This window comes from Ammospiza caudacuta, chromosome 3 (genome assembly GCF_027887145.1).
Source record: "Ammospiza caudacuta isolate bAmmCau1 chromosome 3, bAmmCau1.pri, whole genome shotgun sequence".
NCBI lineage: Eukaryota > Metazoa > Chordata > Aves > Passeriformes > Passerellidae > Ammospiza > Ammospiza caudacuta.
The window spans coordinates 69,369,371-69,390,326 of NC_080595.1; the positions used below are offsets into that span (position 1 = coordinate 69,369,371).

The 20,956-nt window shown below is 39.5% G+C and overlaps 1 protein-coding gene across 1 annotated transcript in view; it reads right to left on the reverse strand.

Annotated features, from left to right (window-relative positions):
• Positions 1-360: 360 nt before the first annotated feature.
• NT5DC1 (5'-nucleotidase domain containing 1) overlaps positions 361-20,956 on the reverse strand; it is a 137,377-nt gene continuing 116,781 nt past the window's right edge. Inside the window, exons 10-12 of the mRNA XM_058801870.1 lie at positions 20,107-20,265; positions 13,934-14,102; positions 361-3,034 (exon numbers count right to left, since the gene is read on the reverse strand). Coding sequence (XP_058657853.1) covers positions 2,916-3,034; positions 13,934-14,102; positions 20,107-20,265 — 447 coding nt within the window. The 3' untranslated portion in view covers positions 361-2,915. The remainder of the gene's footprint in view (positions 3,035-13,933; positions 14,103-20,106; positions 20,266-20,956) is intronic.

Consider the following 20,956-nt stretch of genomic DNA (forward strand, 5'->3'; position numbering starts at 1 on the left):
TGAAGAAGCCTTCAGTTCCCACGAAGCAGCTCTAGTCAGGAAACCTGCACTGAGCTCTTCTGTGCATCAAAGATTACTGCCCTATCAGTATTAAAGGTATTAATTTATTAATGTTTTTGGTTGTTTTATGTCTTATGCTGAGCATATTAAATTTTGTTTTGTTTGAGGCTGTAGCAAAACCTCTCCCTGCACTGCTTTGAGAAAAGCTTATCTCCCCTTTCTCACTTTGCTGCTGAGCTATAAAGTAAATTCAGAGAACATTTTTTTTTTTCAGAAATAAATTCTCTTTATTTTAAAATCCAGACACATGTGCTTTATACTAAAACAGACACCAAAGGAGACTTGGTATTCATCTCTGGTTTTAAGCAAAACTGTGGCTTTCAGGGTTGTCTAACCAGACACGATGATTTCAAGGAAACTTTACAACTTTATGTCTCCCTGCCAATGCTCAAGATAGTTTTGCAGGCGCTTTGGCAATCTTTCTGTCAATGGCCTCTCACAAGAGAATCCAAGAACTTTCAGAGATTTCCAGGGGTTAAAAAAAACAAAGAGAGATAGAAATAAGGAAAAAGCAATGATGGTGTCTTTACAATGTCATATTACATACAGCGAGCTCTCTACCAACTTTCTGCCATGTGCATTTCCTCTCCCTATTTCTTCACACCATTTCCAATAGCTCTCCTCTTGCCACAGCACCAACTCCCTGCTCATTCCTTCATTGCCAATCTCTGCTTTGCAATAAGACCTCTATAATTTTCACAGATTCTTGAATAGAAGAGTCTTTAAGAGGAACTCTACTTTTTGGACAACCACATCAGTTATTTTTCCAAGTCTTCCTGCAGCCACAGACTACAGAGGCACATGGAGTCATGCTTACAGCAGCTTTCTGTTATCCTCTTCCTTCTCTGCTATTGTGAGGTGAGGTCCTTCTGGCAGCAAGTGCAAATGGCTGGTGACAGCCTTTGTCTAACATGGGCACATGTATTTCTTCTTTTATGTTCAGGCTGTCCTTAGAATCTGCCACGTTTCCATTAAAAAAAAATACTGCTTCTCCCCTGTGACACCAGGAGCCAAGGACTTAGAAGATTTTTAGTCTGATTTTCCATAGCAATCAAATTAGTTTTCTTTAAAAAATCAAGAAAAAAAACCCCAACCTAAAAAAATCAGTTCCAAATTCATAGCAACAGAAGTGTGAGGGTACACAATATGGGTTTGCACCATAAGTTAGTTAGAAATTATTTGCAGAAGATTACTTGATCCAGGCTAGAATTTCAAAGATGCTGTAATCAGGAATCTGAGATTTTAATCTGGGTATCTCTCTCGGTGCTCTCACAGCACTGTCATGAGCCAGATTTACTGCTGAAGACATTGATGTTAATTAAAAGATTTCCAAATAAACTCAAATTTTGCAAACTGTTATCATCTTAAGTAAAATATTTTCACCCTGTATTTTATGAGGTGAATGGTGCTTTCATTTTCATTCCTCATTCACCTTATCTTAAAGGAAGTTTCCCTCCATTTTGTCCCCGTTTGTTTTATGTTTCCCTTTCAACAAACCAATGCTTAATGCTATTTGGAAATGTTGTTTGCTATCCGGAAATGTTGTTTATTACCTGCAAGTACAGTAGTCCACAAGAATATAAAAATAACATGTTATGTAAAGGCAGAAAAAAAATATGCAGACAGAGGCCAGTATCTTTGAAATGAGGTGGACAAGTGTTTGTGTCTGATTCTGACATAGAATATTTTAGCCAGTGAAGCCACAAAGATACAGAATGAGCTGTGGCAACACAAGCTAAATCCATTCTGGTAATTATTCAGGCCTAACAAAGTGAGTTATTTTCCTTGGAAACAAGAAAATTAAGTTTCTGCTTATTGTTATTTAAATTTTGAGGGCAGTTTATCCAAAAATCTACCATCCTAGTGTGGCAAAACTGCTGACTAAACAAATATTTGACATCTTTTTGCATCTGCTAGCTGTGTTAGTTACTGAGTTCTTCCTGTCCTAAGTGCTGGAGAACAGGTCTTTGAACCTAAATCCACAGAGAAGAGGATCCTGTTTGTTTAAATAAGCAGGTAAGAATCACATTTGTTCAGTTCATGCCTTGAGTCTTGCTCCCCTTCTGGCTGAGGCTGTAATTAGCAAAGATGGCTGATTGCTACAGCTTTCCTACCCTTGGGAGGTTTCCCAGAGAGGTGGAGAATGCAGGTTTGAATCCACTCCATCAGAGAAGGGAAATGTATGCAGGTTTCCCTCCCTCTGCAGAAGAGCTCTGATGCTTGAGGTATTGCAGACCAAAAGAGCAAAAGGCATGTAGGGAACCTTATGGCTGAAGAGTGATCAGGCATTTTCAGGAGTACAAAGTATTTAAAGGCTTTTTGAATTATCAGTCTGCATGCAGTTGCCTAAATCCCATTCAAATCTCTCTCTGAGTATGATGATCTTTCTCTTTGGGACTCAGTCTTTCTTTCACTCCAAGAACAGCAGGAGAATTAATTCCTCAGAGCTTGCAAAACATTGGTGTATGGTGATAACCTGGGCTGCCCAAGGCAACTGTTAATTGAAATATGGCTGAGGGAGAGTACCTAAAATGTCCTCAAAAATGTAGAATGTAACTTGGGATGAGCTTTTACTATTACATTTCTCCTGAAGGCTGTGGGCAGTGCATGGAAAAAGCCAACAGCACTTTGTGAAAGGTAGTGGTGGTAGTGGTGGTCAGAAGACTTAGAGAGAAGGATGCATCACTCACCTGTTCCAGCTGGACTAGAGAAACAAGTGAAACACAAATCTACACAGGAGTCTGCTTTAATCCATCACTCTATTTTATGAAGCATCACACAGCATTTTCAGCAATTAGCATTTGATAGCAGTTTAAGTAAGGGTCACAGGGTTATCTAAGGAAAAAGCTGAGAACCTATTTCGTCATCACTGAGTCCTCATTTGGCAGCAGTGCTCTTGGAGGGCTTGGGTAGTACCCAGCAGTTGCTGAACTATTTGAGGAAAATCGTGTAAATCTATAATCCAGTGGTAAATCTGCAAGACAGAAACATACCACATCTGATTAGCAACACAGCCTGTATCACATAAAAAACAAGCTTGTCGTGAATAGCAATACTTCTTAAAACCTTGAGCTGTTTGCTCACCGGCACCAGAATCCAATCTGATTGCATGATTACACATTTATTTGATATCTTCAGCTGTTCAAGGGATTGACTTTCAGAGTTTATTCAACAGCAGTAAATGATATTCAGTTCCTTGAATGCTGAAATAATGTTAGTCAGAGAAAATTATATAATGAATGCTTAAATATTAACCATTACGCCTAGATGCAGTTTTTCTCCCAATACACCTTCAAGTTTATTCTTCAATTTGTCCCCCTTCTCTTTTATCTCAGCTATTTAGTTATAAGATTCTTTGTTTAAAACAAAGAATCAGTTCCTTTTTTTGTTTTTCACGGCTATTGAAGCAGGATTCCCAAAAGGCACCCACTCTTAGATCTTCTTGCAGTCCAGTGTTAACAACATCATTTTGTATCAAACATTCTTAGAAATCTGCACTTGTAACTTGATGTACTCATCACTTCCAGTCTGCAAAGAACACTGAATGCATTAAGATAGCTCTGAACAGTCAAAGCTTTATTTTCTGTAACTTTTCAAAAGCCTCTGCTGCCAACAGTGACCCACCCACCCTCACAGCCAGAAAACCGATACTTCCTGTGCTCACCTCGTACTCAAAGTTCAAGAAACCAAATTAAAATACATATAAATAAAACTCAGTTCAAGAAACAATTCCCTTTCCAATAATGAAAAGAAAAACCAACTTCCCTCCAAAAAGGGGGGAAGCTTCTTTCCAGGTTGTCTGTTCCGAACCAAAGTAAAGCATAAAAGCTATTACTAGCCTCATCTGTACAATAACTTATGAATTGCAATTTTTAAAATTTCATTTGGAGTAAATTTGGGGAAGTGACATCCTGTCACTGCATGCTGCAATTCCCCCCCTGCCCCCCCAAAACAGCTTCTATGAAACAGAAACCCACAATTTTAGTAGTTTCAGCAAAAACAACAGGAAATCCAGTTCTGTCTCACAAGTGATTTGCAGGCAGATACCAGGACAGCATCCTGGTCTGCAGCTTCAAACTCATACTGAACACAACACAGCAACAAAAGAGTACTTAGATCAAGTTGAAAAATCAGAAAGAGGCTGGAATAAAGTAGGAATAGGAGGAAAGATAATTGGAAGAGAATTAAGTGGGTGATTTTAGCTCGTCAAAGAAGTTAATTTTCTCATTTTGTCTGAGTCAGGGAAATCTCTGGAGCTCATTGAGAGCACGGCAGAACAGGCAGATGTTTTCCTAGTATGCAGAAGGCCCAGTGGATTTACTGGCTGCTGAGTCTATTTATGACACTCAGTTTAACACAAAGGTTTCAAAAATGACAAAATAAATGGAAAAAGAAAGCAAATATTTCCAAATATCTTTACGAGCTATAAAAATCAAATGTCATACAGTTCCTTTTATAAAAAAAAGCTTTTACTAGCTTAATAATCTAGCAGTCTGGAGTTTCCCAAGAGTAGTTTAATCAAAGAGCAGCACAAATGGGGCAGACTTGCTACAGAGTTGATAATTGCTGAGGAAAAGAATCAGCTGGATCAAAATGGTAATTTCATTAGTATTTCTTGGTAAGCTAGCTTTACAGAATCAGCTTAAACACCCAAACCATTCTATATACAATGCAAAAGGCTCCAAAAGAGATTTTTATATATTCACTGCTATAAATGCTGCTTTTTTCTCAGCAAACTGACTTTGGAAGATGATTAGAAAATATCCATATCCATTTCTCAAAAGCATTTTAAAAACCTAAACCATACAGTATTCGATAATAAGGCAAATCTTGGGGAAAAAACAGTTTCTTATTTCCAAGTTGTTGTTTTCCTTGTGTTTTTTTTTTTCCAGTAAATTCTTCAGGATTTGCTGTTGTGCATGCTCACAGCTGCTGCTGTGGTGGTAGACCTTTGCATCTTGGCACCCACTTGTCACCTAACCTTGATGGGGAGTCATGAATTAGGCAGGGGGCAGATATGACAACAAGAGGGCAGTTTTACAGCGAGGCTCTAATGAGTCCTAACCTGCACTGATAATGAATTCAGCACAAAATTCACCCAGTATTGCCACTATCACAAAAAACCCTAAGTAGACTTGAACAAACGAGACAGCCTGAGCCTGGAAGAAGGAACTAGCTGATTCTACCCAATTTCTTGAGAAATACAGTCCAAGAATTTTTCTATCATTCTTAGGTAATTCTACCCAGACTAATTTTTTTTTTTTAACCCAAGACAAACAGGATATTCCCTTTAAGAGCCAAAGACTCCTAGAAATCAGACTTGAAGGGTCCCAAGAGGCTCCCAGAGGAATACACAAGGTCCTAAATCTATGGAAATGCCAGTTATTAGATGTATCACCCTGAGTTGCTGTCCCACTCCTTTCTTTGCTCCCACACCAGCCTGAGTGCAAGTGAGTGATGAATAATGCTTTCCTTGATGGTGACCACTCAGTGGTGCTAGCACTTCCCAATGGCTTGGGCATCCCTCAGAGATTTCATGGCTTAACCTGAGCCCAGAAGAGCTCCTGCCCTGCCCTGCCTCCCTTGCAGGCCTCCAGCAGCCCTGGTGTGAGCAAAATAACAATGATGGCATCTGAACAGTAGCTACTGTCAGTTCCTGTGTTCCAGTTATCCAGATCCAGGTATTAAGTGACATTAAGTAGAACATTGTGTTCTGATGCTTAAGTATACCCATATCCATGCATTTATAGCACAGTTACAATATCCCACTGTCTCGTGTGCTGTGCACTTAGTGTAGGGCAGCTAAATCAATGCCACAAGCTTCTATCAGAGGAAGACTTGGAATTCCACCCACAAGCAAGAAAGAGAAACCACAAGAAGAAGGGTAAATGTAATATTCTCAATGAGTGATCAGGAAAGTATTTGAGTAACTGAATGGAAGACAATTTTAATTTAATCCAGACACAGGCCTGCTTGATAAACTTACTACTCTAACTTTTTAAAATTTCCTTGAGCAAACCAATAGATTAAACAAATGAAATCTTAACTAAGCACTTTAGGTGGATGTAATTGTTTCTCAATTAAAAAAACACAGTCCAAGACTGAAACAGATTTCTTCCAAAACACACAGCAGAAATGTCAGGAATAATTTTTCAGTATTGACCAACAAAAGCAAAGCCAACATTTTTTCATCATGACACCACAGCAGCATCCCTGGGATGAGTGAGAAGCTCTACAGAAAGCAGAACTCCCCCTCCCACCCTGAGGTCTGCTCCCTGCCAGTGAGCAGGGCTGGCGCCAGATGCTGCAGAAGCCTCCTAGTAAACAGCAGGGTTGTGTTCTTAAGTGAATCCAAATATATCCTCCTGATTATCACCAAGGAAAAGACACGAGGAAGAGAACTAAAACCTTGTTAGTGATACCCAAGTTTGAAAAAAATCTTTAAACTGCTTAATTGTGTCAAATTTCAGAAAACACCGTCATAGCTCTATCTTACATCTCATCATCTGGGTGAGGTAATTATAGGGGCAGAGGGCAAACCATCAGCTAGTATAAATTCTTTTCCTCTTATAGGATTTTCCATAATTGACACTGGCTTAGAAGCTTCATCGTGAATCTTTCATTGTATTTCAAAGTCACTGATGAAAGAAAATATTAATTTCTTAAAGATGAACTTCTAATAATTATTCCTTAGCAATGGAGTAAGCACAATTGCTGCAGGGGAACTCACCAGTTTGTGCCTTTGGGTGACCTGGCTTGCCAGTCTGTGGGTAACCTGTAACAGGTGTTGTTGCTTTTTCTTAAATGTTAAACGTTTTTTATCTCCTGACCCATCTCTATTTTGCAACAGTCAAAGCAGCACTTGCACTAATAGCTCAGGATGTGAGACAGCATACTAGAGGCAAAAAGAAAACATCCCAAGGCCACAAGTAGATTTATCCGATAGCAGTTATTTTTAGAAAAACTCCTAAGGTTGATTTTCCTAAACTGGAGGTCATATGTTTGCTGAAAGAGAGAAGACAGCATGAGAAAAGCATTCCTTCTGTCAATTACATGAATGTCAGTGCTGCTGTCTGCATACTCCATAACTCAGAAGTTGGAGAGGAGGGAGTATCTGAGTGGTGTCGTATGGGAAAGGGGGGACTCCTCAATATAGGTTTGCTCCATAGCAGGAGAAAGCTTCTGAGTTCTGATGTGTTCTGATGTGTATAGTTGGTGATATGAGCCAGTGCAGTTTACCCCAGGCCATGCAGGAATAAAGACTAAAATTATTCTCAGGCAAAGTGCAGGTTTGCTGTTTTACTTGCACAAGAGCTTTTGTCAACACAGGTGTATTGGTTGGAGATCATGCCCGTGGCACTGCCAGCAGACATCTGTGGCCTGAGCTTGGCCTGAGCCAGAGCTTCAGTGCCACTGAGGTTTGCCACTGGTTACTTTTCTGTGGTGTCTAACACAGTGCCATTGGAGAAAACCCAAGTGGCAAACTGCAGGGATATGTGCAGCAGCAGCTTCACTACCAGTTTTGCAGATGGACAAGTGCCTGGGGAAATGGAATGACTGTCCCATCGTGGCTGCTGAGATTGCTTGTGGTGTGCAATTTTCCTGTAATTATCTTGGGAATAACAAGTCACATTGCTTTGGGTCTACCCTATGGCCAAGGGACCGCTGACCCCTTCTTGAGCAAAACAGCTGTGCACAAGGCGTGCACTGACTCGCAGCCGAGCCTGATAAGGGTCTGCAGTGAAGGAAAGCCTTAGAAATTCCTTTGCTCTTTTGGGCTTTCATGAGAAAACTCATTATTTCTATGTGAGGGAAATGTTTCTCATTTTTGTTTTCATTTAAGCAGTGGTTTTTGAAAGTCTTGTAAGGAAATAGACGCATGTGGCTCTTTGCTTGATCTGGAAATAATCAGAAGAAAATATTGTAGTATAATATTTTTAAATATCTAGGTGAAGACTTTAACTAAAAAAAAAAAATCCTGAGAGAATGCCAAGATCCTACCAGGATGTGTTAGTCTTTCAGGGATCTGTTAATTAATTTATTGTGTGTGAATGATTCATTCTGGATCTTGGAGCAGGAGGAAGGGCTTCTGAGATAGGTTCAAGAAGCAATTGTTTGAGCTGACAGGAATTTCTAGTTGATTAAAAAGAAACAAAAAAGAGCGGCATTTTGAGACTGTGAAGGAGCTACATTAAGACAAATGTGGAGATGATACACCCCTTTACTTTCATTTTGAGGTAAACTCACCAAGAGCAACCTTCCTCTCCAAACTCATGAGATGGGTTAATGTCATCATGTTCCCCTCTTTGTAAAACAAATGTTTTCTTTCCCTTTCCCTGATTTGTTTTTTTTCTGGAGAGGTGACAAACATTGTTTACCTTAAAATAAAAATCTGCACGCAAACACACATGAAGTCAAGGCCTACATAGTTTTTTGGGCATGTGTGACCATCTTAATCTAGAGGGAATATTTTACACACCAGTCCAAAGTACATTAATGTCCTTCCAGCAATGTTTTTTTTTCACATGTGAGGTTGCAAGTTATGTTCAATTTCGATGTGGTCAGACAAGTATTTTCAATACTTGGTGATTTACCTATTTCCACTAGTTTTCACACTCAAAAATTATCAACACTTTGTATTACAACCAGGGTTTATAAAGTGTCAGTCTAAACCCACCCCATAAGCCTGTGATCCGGTCAAAACCCAATTATAGCTTTAGTTACAGCCTGCAAATGAAATTATGCTGCCTGAGTTGAAGGATAACTTTAAAGCAGAATGACTGAGTGGTTCCCCCTCTCTTAATGAGTTGCTCATGAGTTCTCCCTTTAATCTTTTCAAGGTGGCTGTACTTTGACATCTCATAGAGCAGAATAACGATGGCAGGAACATTTCTGTCAGCTATTGGCTAGGAAGTAATCTTTTGGGTTCTGCATGATTTGACACGGTCTTTAGGGGCACAAGTCAACACACCTTTCTGGAGGAGGAAGGAAAGCCTGATCAAACCATAATACACTGAATACTGTCCTTTCTACACTGAAAATCACTATCAAGTGGTCAAATCCTGTGGTAAAGATGAGGTCTCAGACCATTTGGGAAGTAACTAGGTCCCAAGGACGTTTTATAAACTAGTCCTGAGTTATTGAACAATAATTTTTTAAGGTTAAAATGCTGTTTATTTCAGCTGAAAAAAATAGATGCCTTATTTCTGTTGGTTGTGTTGGGCATGTTTTTACTTTTTACTTCTAAAAGGAGAATATTGAAACTAGTTTCCTGGAACAGATGAATCACATTTACATTATCTGATATTTTTCAACTGACACATAGATCAAGATGCTGTTTATACACTCAGAACACATCTTCTCTGTATTCAGTTATCTTTATTATATGTTTTTTTTTTCCTTGTATGAAACCTCAGGGCCATAAAACCTCGGAAATGTTACTGTTGTGTATTTACACCAATTTTTCACCTAGTGCAAGAGTACTTTTTTGGCATAAAAACTTTAATTATAAAAATGACCTCTTTGGCCTTGTAGCAGCAACTATTATTTGTAACAGCAAATTCCCAAAGCAGTTTAAATCCTCAAAACATTTTGATAAACTTAGTGTCTAGATGCTGTTGTATAGATACAGTCTTACACAGAAGTTGTCAAGCAAAAGCACAGTTGTAAGATAAGGCATTAAATATGAAAGGTTACTGCTAACTAGCAATGCATAATGTAGATAGTTCTATGTGTTTAAGGGAATTATATATTATTGTATCACTTGAATAAGAGCACAGTTACTGTCAGTCTACTTACAGCAAGGACTGCTGTAATTTAATTCTAAAATGAGTTGGATTTTACTTTAGGTGATGTAATGTCAATGAAAAAACACAGAACTAAGGTGCAAAAATATGAAGAATTTTTTTTTTTTGTTTCACTTCAGCAACAATTGCAAATGTTGCTGTTCAGGATACAGAAATCAGTATATGGCTGATTAGTGCAGTATATGGCTGATCAGTGATTAGTATGTCACAAGATTAGTAAAATTCATGTCTTCCATGATAACAGTTGATTGCTCCAGGGCATTCACATTTAAAATACATGTGGAGGATGGTGTGTGAAGTTTGCAATTTGTAGTTGATCTCTGCTGGCAGACCCGTGTATCTGCGACCTGCACATTGCCAGTTCTGGAGCCCCAGCCACGGCTGCCTTGAGCTTTCCATTGTGCAGATAATTTGCAGCTCTAAGCAGAAACATGAACTTCTTTGTCATGGTTCACTGGCAATTTTATCATTATATTTATACAGCAAGCAGGCTGACGACTCAAACTCCCGCAGAAAGTGGCAGGGATCTGTAGGCATCTTTAAAGAGACAGCTTTGGTTAATTATTATGGAGATTTTTTTCTCTAGCTCTAGCTAACTGAAATAACAATACGGCATGAAGAAAAACTTATGCAGCCATATGGGCAAACCCTGATATAATTTCATATTGCATGTAAGATTAAAAAAATGCATTATCCTCATGCATGACACAAGCTTGGTTATCAAATCTCTCCAAAGTGTGAAATGAACTCTATCTCCATAAAACATTTACAATTGCACTAATTCCTCTCTGAAATGAAATTCTCTTGAGCTGCAACATCACTCAATCTCCTTTTCTTGCTTGCAGTAATTTTTAATCCTATGACAAAATTCACCATTCAGAGGTTATGAGACAAATTTACAACATTAGGTTAAGAATGATGAAATTAGAAAAGAAGTTATGTTCTCCTTATTACAATTTAGAGCCCACTTTCTTAATCTTTTCTTTATAATGACAAAAAAACTTTACAAAAATCTCCTCCATAGCTCTAAAACTCCTCATGGAATTTTTTGAAGTGTGGCTTTTATAAAAATACCAAATATAGTGAGATTGAAAGGCAAAGCATTAGGTTGAAATATGTGTATCATATTTTAATCAAAGAACTGTTAATCAAAAGACCTGTCAGAAATGGTATCTTTGAAATTGTTGAAATTACTGTTGGAATATCCATATGATGCAGGAAATACAATTATTAACAAGGGGATCTGGAAATGTGATCATGTGGTCACAGAATAGTGGTCGCTGTCCTTGAGGGTAAAGTTCAGATTATTCAGGTAGGAAAGATAAGAGTAATCATCCTCTACTTGGCTCAGACCTAACCTTCTGAAGTGGAGAGAGATGTCCTGGAAATTGTGGTTTATGCAGAATGTAATTCTTCAGAGAGACCCCTACACCTTTAATTTCCATTTGGGAGCACTAAAGCAACATTCCCACAGTAATGCATCCCAGTTTGGAAAATCTGTCTTATGATATAATTGTGCTTTAAAAATCTGTAAGGGAGCTGTAAATGAGGAGAGACTCAACGTCAGAAAAGTGAAGAAACAGATGGATTTGTGAGTGAGGCATGTAGAATAGAAGTAGGGACATTGGCTTCCACTATTTTATTAACCATGTACTGTCAATATAACACGTATCTGACTTCCAATCCAAACTGATGAAAGTGCACAGAAGGTATTGTAGAAGGTCTCCTTTGAGGAGTTTTAACAATAAATGAAATATACTCTTTCATGCACAAAGAAAATGCCAGTTTCTCTTCAGAGAATCTGAGGAGAGTTTAGATGATGAACAGTGTGCAATTCCAGTAACACCCTCCTTGCCAGAGGCGAGATTAAAGTTCAGAACTTCTAAAGCATCTTTGAACTGGTATTGAGTAAGTGAGTTACTAGTATTCAGTAATGCTGAATAGTCTTTGGAATAATCTTTTTCAATGTGTCACGAGAAGTAAACCAAGCTGTTCTTTATGCACAGACACTCATTGCAGCTAAACAACAAGAATCAATCTTAAAGCCAGCACTGCAGCCATCTGCCACATTTCACCAAATATTTTTGCAGACCACAAGCCGTTGGCATCCTGACTTGTACGTGGCACTTACTACTGCTCACATAGGTGTACAAAAGCCAGGTCAGACATTGTTGACAGAGAAGCCCTTGTGAACCCCCAGCTCACAGGAGGTTGCAGGGCACCTCCAGCAAGGTGGCAGCTTGTATGGCTGGGTCAGGCTGAGCGAGGTGCTGCCAAGGCAGGCCCAGCCTGAGCTGAGCTCACACAGTCAGCACATCCTGCCTGGGAGCTGGGCTCATGTGCTCAGCACCGTAGCAGCCGTGCTGCACGACTGGGCTCAGGGGATCTTGAGGAAAGGCCTGAGTTTTTGCAGCTTGGCAGTGGAAAGTCCTCCGCTGGTAATTGAAGCAGATGAATGGGAAAGGAAAAGCTGGAGAGCATCAAACTCGCATAACCCATTTCAATCTCCTCTAGCAAATAGCTGTAGGTAAGACATGACTTACAGCTGCAGCCAAAAACTTCAGGGCTTGGCAGAGCAGGGATTCTCACAGCTTGCTGTGACAGGAGTGAGAAAGGTATTCAAGAGGAGTCAGGAATTCCTTAACATCCATAATAATGAACATCTGCTCTTCCACACAAACAAACAAGAAATACCTCTCTCTGTAACAAAGCAGAGATGTTCTCATACCTTCAACTTTGAGTCTGCTGTCCAGTGCACAGCTGCAAGTTTAAAACGTTATTTCTCCCCTGTCCTTTTGCACTGGGGTTTAACTTTTACAGACATGACCCGCTGCCCCAGCAGTGGTTCAGTGCAGTGAGGGACAGCACACGGTGTCCCTCCTCATGGAGAAACAGGAGCTTTGCAGGAGCTCCATGGCTGATGTCAGGCAGCTATCCTATCACTAACTGCCCAGATATGTCTTATGGGCTCACACCCTTCCATCTATAACTGGAAAGACTGTCATACATTTGAGGTTGAGAAGCCTTGCTTGTCCTTTAAACTGAGCTGTGGTTGGGAGGAAAATTTCAGACTGTGGCTGACCATTTTTTCTTGGTCAAAACTTCCAAAAGAAGCCACACGCAAGCATGACCCTGGAAAGGGTATTAGATGAGAGTTTTACAGAAATTATCTCTCTGTTGGCATTTTGCTTGGTATGTCTGGGCTTTTGTGTCTTTGGGCTGAAATAGATTGCAAAATGGCAAATATGGGAGGCATAAATAAATTGTGGCAGTCTATGATTGTTTTGTTTTGAGATATCCATACAATGTAAGTACGTGTGTAAAATATGGTTGCAAAGAAAAGGTCTATCATGTGTCCTGCTGTAGAAGTCACTGCTGGGCAAGCCTGAAATGCTCTCTTGCAACAAACCTTTTATTCTCTGGTCTTCTGCATGAAGCAAGAAACAGATGCTGAATGGAGGGGTTAGTAAAGTAAATGCTTGCTGTGTTCTTCATTCATTTAATAATTAGTTTCTTCCTTCAGGTATGCATGTGGACAAAGTTTAGTAATGCAAAATGATAAATGGAGCACATGGGGGTCCTCATCATCACTTTGTAATCCCAGGAAAGTACTGTAGCTGCAAAGTTACAGTAAGCTGATAGGGGAAGTGTAACAAGCCAGATCTGTGTTTTTGTAAGTATAACACTCCCAAGTAACTTTGCATGTTGTTTGTTTCGAATGTATCTCACCACTGAAAGTAGAAACAGCAAATCACAGTGGGGAAGTAGGGACCAGATTCAGGAACTAATCTACAGTCCGGTACATGTTGCACCCTATCTCTAACAGCGAATCAATTAAACACCTCCTATTTGCAGACACAAACAAAACCCCTGGTGTATCAGGCAACAATTAAAAGCGCAAACATCAAAGTAATCAATGGCCACGAGTGCTAAGTGTTGCATCATATGAACAGAGTATTTTGAATGTATTTTAGATACATGCAATCTCAAAACCAGGTCTACAGCACTACAAACTTACTATGAATACTGCATGTTCATTAGAAAAAAGCCCCAAACATCTTCCTTACCTGCTATTGCTTCCAGACTAGGGATTGCAATAGTGCTGTAAGTGCTAATACATTTACAGGACCACGTGTGAACTAAGGTCTCCTCTGCATTTTCCAGGCCTGGCAATCTGTCCATGAAGAAAGAGCCCCACTGTTTAGATACAAAGTAAGGAACTTTGAGCTGATCTCCCTGAAAGAAAAATAAATAAATACATAAGCTTAAAAAAAAAAAATCTTTATTTATCCACAAACATTAGTTTAGGGAACTCTAGTGATATTCTGATTGTCTGGGAAGCCCTATATTGTATCTCAGGAGCAATGTGGCTTTAAAATATAAAGTCAACAACAATACAATAAGAATCTTCTTCCCATAAGTCCCCAAGTTCCTGTTTATACAATTTACAGATTCCCTAGGACATAAAAAGTTTACTGTAAATAGTTTTTAAACCTTTTAAGAAAACGCCTTCTATTTTCCCTGTTTTTCTGTTTATGATAGTGTGAATTGCTTGTTGTGCTTCTCTGCTGGAGAGGCTGTGTTACAGCTGGGATCTCCTCCTGGGGGAAAAGGAGCTTCCTCATGCTGGGTGGAGTAACTGCAAAGAATGCACCATGCCACCTGTGTTATCTGTTTCTGAGCTGGGGAATGAGTGAAAACAGAGCCACAGAGTCCATGGAGAGAGAGTCAGTTGCCTAGAAAATTGTGGAATACAGTAATTTAAAAATTATTATTATTATTTAAAAATAATTTTTAAATATATATTTTCAGACAACAACATCTGTTTAAAAAAAAAACCATTAAAGCAGCATTGGAAAAACTGACTTTTTACAAGTTCATCTTGAAACCTGCTATATACTGCCATGAGCAATCAGAATAAAATGCCAGGACACATTTACAGAAAGATGAAAAAATGGGAAACAAAACTACACAATAGAAAATCTGTTGAAGTAATTTGTGTGCAAAGTAACATTCAGACTTGCAGAACAGATACAGCAGTTTGTGCCTCCAGGTTTGTGAACTTTTGTACTTTATTCTCCATTTAACCTCTCTCTTAACAGTTTTGAGAACTTGCTGGAATCATTTGTGTTTATGACAGAGGCCTGTATCTTTTGATCACAAGGAAGTGGTTGAGGCAGCCAAACAGACCACAGCAGCAAACACAGAGCCACACGTCCATCAGTCAGTGCTACAGTTTATCCTCTGAGTTTAAATGGGGGGGGAAGTACTGATTTCAACAAATGTAGATATCAATTTCTGTATTCTGATGTAAATAAATTGGAAAAAAACTCCTTTTTTTTGGTTTCAAAATAAGCATTGAACTTAAGTCCTGGGATTTTTTGTTTGTTTTTTAATGCCTTGCACAAAGGGACAGCATGTTACTCTCTTTTTTCCCTCACTAAATCTTATCTTTCTATGCCAATCCCAGGACTCTACATCAGTTATAATTAAGTTTAGATGCTGTGATGAATTAAAATCTGTTTGCCAGCTGGATGACACATGCAGAAAACTCTTAAGGCTGTTACAGCTGTTCAGGTGATTAATCAAAACAACAACCCCACTACTGGCCCACATAAGCATTTGTACAAAAGACGGGGTCCTGTTTACTGATAAGAGAAAAGATGTGAGGGTTCTGCTTTCTGAAGTGGATAGTTAGTTCAGTGGACAATTAAAAATGTAACCTGAGGAAATGAACTGATTTTTACAGAAGTTTGATTCTAGAGTGGGATTTTCTTCTTTATTAAGGAGCAGGGAGTTAAATTTTGGATTTACAACCCAAGTCCTTGGTGAAATCAAACCCGGTTAGATATGAGACTTGTCATCACCTAGTGCAGAGCTCCCATCATTTTGCTGCTGGCTTATCTACACATAACAAGGCTGGTCTGGTAGGCTAAATCTCGATTTAAAATTTGGAAAGAGCACTCAAAACTTTGACCACAACCCTAGGAACATCTGACATTGCTCCCCCTTCCATCCCTAACTGATGCCCTGAAAATGTCCTTATCTCACCTGCAGCACACATCAGAGCCTGCAATGAAGGACAGACCACACACCATGAATCTGTACATCTGTGAAATGAGAAAAGGCTCCTCTCCCTGTGGCTGCTCACATGCCTGGAGGCCATGCCCAGCAGCAGGGCTGATGAGCTCTGCAAGATGCATCAGCCACTCCTGCAGTCCCCAGACACAGAATTTGCTCTCACAGCAGGACAGCAGATCCTGGAAAGTGCTGGGCAATCCCTCTTTCTCATGCAAATCCCCCTGGCATATGGATTTGCTCTCAGGCATATTGGTCAGACAGCAGCAGGTCAGGTCAGATGTTGATTGTGCCAGTTGAGGGTACAAAGCGTTGAACAAAACATCTACACTTCAGGAAAATAGGGATAATACCAGAAATTCCCGAGTCCCAGGGCCTTCCACAAAGTCAAAACACCTGAAGTACGTGCTACCATCTTAGCTTCGCTAACTCTAGACAAATAGGGCCTGTTAGCAGAATTGACAGAATCTGTTAATAGGACCCTTGGGTAGCGCTGATTAGTTAGCTTACAAATGACCTTTCTAAAATATTAATTAGCAGGGAGCCAAGCTCTACATTCTACATTTGGTAAAGGGATGAAAGAATGAAAGATGTAAAGGAGAGAGGAGTGGAAGATCAATAGTATTTTTAAGGGCTTTATTTAGATGCAGATCTATGCCATAGCAAGCACAGAGCCTGAGGAATACATCCAGTATGAGTGATGATACTGATGATTGTATGCTTTGTCCTGAGGTAATAACACACCACTGATTCTTGATGCCACAAAAAAAAATTAATGCTCAAAACACTGTTTTTCTGGTGTAATAGTATTTGAGATGTTTCTGTCAGCACAGCTGTGCTGACCACAACGATGGGATGTCCCTGTATCACACAAATGGACAAACCAGGCACTGGTCTGAATTCTGTTGCACAGAACCTGCCCTCCTACACATCATGCAAATATGAAACATTTCACACATGAATATTGTAGCTAAACTACAAGAGGGATCACTATTAGCAAATTTAAAGTAAAATGTGCTGCACTTCAGGGTGTTGCCCTAGGAATATGGCTTTAACACACCAGGCTTCACAACAACACCTCAGGTTGTTCCAGAAAGTACTGTTAGATTTGTGCCAAAGATAAACAGGAATAAAAAGACAAACAGAGCCAAAAGGCACAAAGGAAATAGCCTTGTCTATGGTCACACCAAGGGAGTTAATGGAAATACAAGGATTACAGACCTGACTTCTACAACAAACCAGTCAATCTTGTAAAAATTACATTTTCCCTTCTACTTACAAAATTATCATGTGTATCCACCAATGAATTATTTAATTTCTGCTCCATTCATTCATATAAGCCATTCATTTACACACTGACAGCTCCTCTGTAATAATTTTCTTTGAAATCCTGGGACAAATTCCAGCTTTCCTTTTGAGTTTTCATTGATGGAACTGATCACACATTTAAAGAACAGAATGCAAAACCAAAGCCTCCAGCCAAACAAACAAACCCCCAGTTCTAGGAGGGAGGCAAATCTTGTTTCAACACAATGCCTTGTATTTTTATTCACCCTGCATGCTGCAATTTACTTAGAAGCCAAGTAACTGCATAGTTTTTAGTTTGCTATTCTCTGCTTATTTGGTTATGACTCACATACTTAAAAGAACTGCAGTTGTTACCATAATTTCACAGTTATGTGTATCTGGCTTATATCATGCATTTAATTGAAGGGAAAAGACAAAAATTGCAAATGAAAATGGAAATCACAAGTCTCCCACTTGGTGTGTGAGGAGGTTGGTTTCTTCCCCTCTCACTGTTAGTGATGAAATACCAGTCAAACAACTAAAACCAGATTTTTGCCATTTCTTTCTGAAAGATGCAATTGCCAATTAAAGTAATACTTTCTTACTTTAATAGTATTTTGCAAAGAGTGACAGCATTGAGAGTTGCACCATGTATTAAGTTTTCAGTCCCTCTCTGCACACATAGCATGGCATGGAAAATCTACAGTAGTACTGTATTTTATTGCCAATGAATGCTAAGGCTGATTAACCAGATGAAATCTAATCTGTGACTAACTTTCCAGAAACACCTGACTTTGTACAATCCTTTGAATTGGCTTTTCTCCCTTCTTAACCAAAGGGTTAATGGGAGAAGTTGCTTGGGGAAATGAAAATAAAACTCTCATAGGTTTGTAAAGGGAGTCCCTTTGAACTAGTCCTGTTAAGTTAGTGGTGCCCAGTCAACTGCAGAGATATGGATGTGACCTGTTGTTCAGACTCCAGTGAGCAGCCTGGTAATGAAATAACACCACTGACCTGCCACAGCCCCCCTGACTCAGGTTCCTTTAATCAACGCAATTCATTTCTCCCTTGCTTGCTTGCTGTCACTGGTAGCGGATGTAAGGGGAACAGGGGCTGTGTGTGGCAGGGGTGGTGTCTCCCTGAGATACTGCAATCTCTTGTCAGGAGTGCTACAGTGTCAGTGAAATGTCAAGCACCTGTCTAAAAAGTCTCAATTTGCTGCTTGACAACTGCTGCGATAGAGAAGATGGATCTTGTGAGCAGAGGTGTCGCAACAAGGGAAAACCAAATCATCATTGTGGGCTCAGAAACAAACCAATCCATTACCCTTTGTACTTCCAGGAAAAGAACCACCTTCTGTCTCTCTGTTTAGAAATGTGTGCTTTGAAAGCATATATTGAACATGCTTAAGAAACCATGTTCAACAAATCCCCCAAACCTTAAGTTTTATGCAGCAATGCAGCAGAATCACCAGTCAGAGAATGAACAAATTTATGGAGGATTTGAGTTATTTTTAAAGCATTAATTATTTAAATCAAATTGTATTAACCTGTATGTGCTACCAGCTCCTCCTCCCCCACCTCCTCTTCCTACTGAGAAATACATTCTCTTGATACTAAATTTTTTTTAGTTCATTTTTGTTTATTTACAACCCAGGAAAAAGCCTAAACATTAATGATTACATTTCCTTATTTCAGTGATTGAAATGTCTTTGTCTGACTATAGTTTAGAAATCAGGGTAGTGGGGGAAAATATGAGATACGTCTATTAAAAAAATAAGATAAAGATATCACACCTATATTGTTTTAGTTCCATTGAAGAGACCCTTTTCTACATTAAAACCAGGAGCTTTTATAACGCTTGGATTAAAAACACACCAAGTATAAATGCACCTCCCAGATCTTTTCTATTGGTAAGTCAACTTTTAATCACAAAGTGTAATTATTTTAAAAGAAAAATAAAGTTTAGTGCGTTACAAAGAAATGTATGAAAAGCATCTGTATTTTTCTGCAATTAGAAGAAAACGACCTATTTATTTAGTAGCATATGAAATGAAGAGACACTCCAAATGGAGAGTGAAGCCTTGCTGTAGTTCCTACCTACATGGGACATGCTGGAGGTACAGTGCTGCCTCATCACCCATCTCAGTGCTGTTTTCTATCTACTTTGGGAGCAGAGGAAAGGATAAGCCATAGTAATCTTCATCCTTCTGTGGGAGAATTAAAGGGTGACAGCAGTGCTAAGGCCCTGCTTCCCAACAGTGATCAACTTGAAAATCATATTATTTATCTGAGGTAACTATCAGTAAGTCTGCACTGGGCTAGATTTTGAAGCTGCCCCTCTTATCTGAGCACAGCTGTCACCAAAATAACAACCTGTGAGGGAAGCAGCAAATTAGAAATTATTTGTATACAAGGACAGCACAAGCAAACCATATTTCACATAGAGCGAAAGCAACCTTCAGGACAATGTAATAAAAATTCCTCTGTGTTTACAGCTGGCCACAACTCACAGGGAAACGCCATGAACTCAGCAGAGTTCAGACACTGGACTTGTGATAACTGGGCTTGAAATTTTTCCTTGTGGGATGGAGGGATCTTGTTACTAAAAAGGTTCTTGCTAAGGGAGAGCACACACAGCCCCTTTTCTGAGATCCATGGTTTAGCTCCAGGTAGAGGAGCTGTGTCACCCAAGCATTGCTGAGCTGGGACAGAACAGCATCCTCCTGGTAAGGCAAGGAGGACACATCTGTGGGGGCTGCTGATGCTGCCAGCACCCTGGTAAGACACGCAGGTTCATTCCTAGTGCAGGTGACATGAGGCTTTTTTGTAACTTACTTTATTCTGTTCCAGGAAACTTCTGCAGGAACCCTTACCTCATATTTTCCTTTCTTCTCCAGTGGCTCAGATTCAGCTTTTGCAGGCACTATACCTTCGTCCCCTAGAAGCTCCTCTAAGATGAAGACAGTTTCCCAGTTGCTATAGTGACGAGCTGGGAAAATATCTGAGTGCATACTGTCACCAAAATAAACAACCTGTGAGAGAAGAAGCAAATTAGAAGTTCATTGTATATGAGGAAAACACAGGCAAACTGTATTTCACAGAGAGAGAAAAAGAGCCTTCAAATGACCTAATAAAAATTCCTCCATGTTTACACTTGGTCAAGACATGCAGAGATCCTATTAATGTCAAGTTTGGGGCTTTATCTTCAACCAGCTCCATCAGGGAAAGGCTGGCCCCACACACCCTCCTTGCTCTCACCCTCCAGGGGCATTGGAAAAGGAAGCCTAACTGGGACCAGCAAAAGGAAGTGTGAATTTTTTGGCTGACAGAAATAGCCTGAAGGGAAGCCATAGAAAGATTACCAAAAAAATACACTAAACTGGAACAAGGTTTAGACTACACTGGAAACAAGACAGAACATTCTTATTGGTGACTCAAAACTCTTCTGTGTCCAGGGAGGCATTTATTCACTATGAAGAATGTTGTTACACCATCTTTAGTGGCATTTTTACCTATCCACACCTATACTTAACATACCCCTAGTTTTTACTGATGCTGTCTTTTAATGTTTATGATCTATTTCCTCAGGGGTATTTCCTGATTACAGCCTGATTCTTCCCAAAGCTGCTGAAATGTTTACCCTGCATACAGAAAATTTACATCTAGGAAGATAACATATTCTACTGATAAGAAGACAAATATGCTACTTCCAGTTCTGGGCTG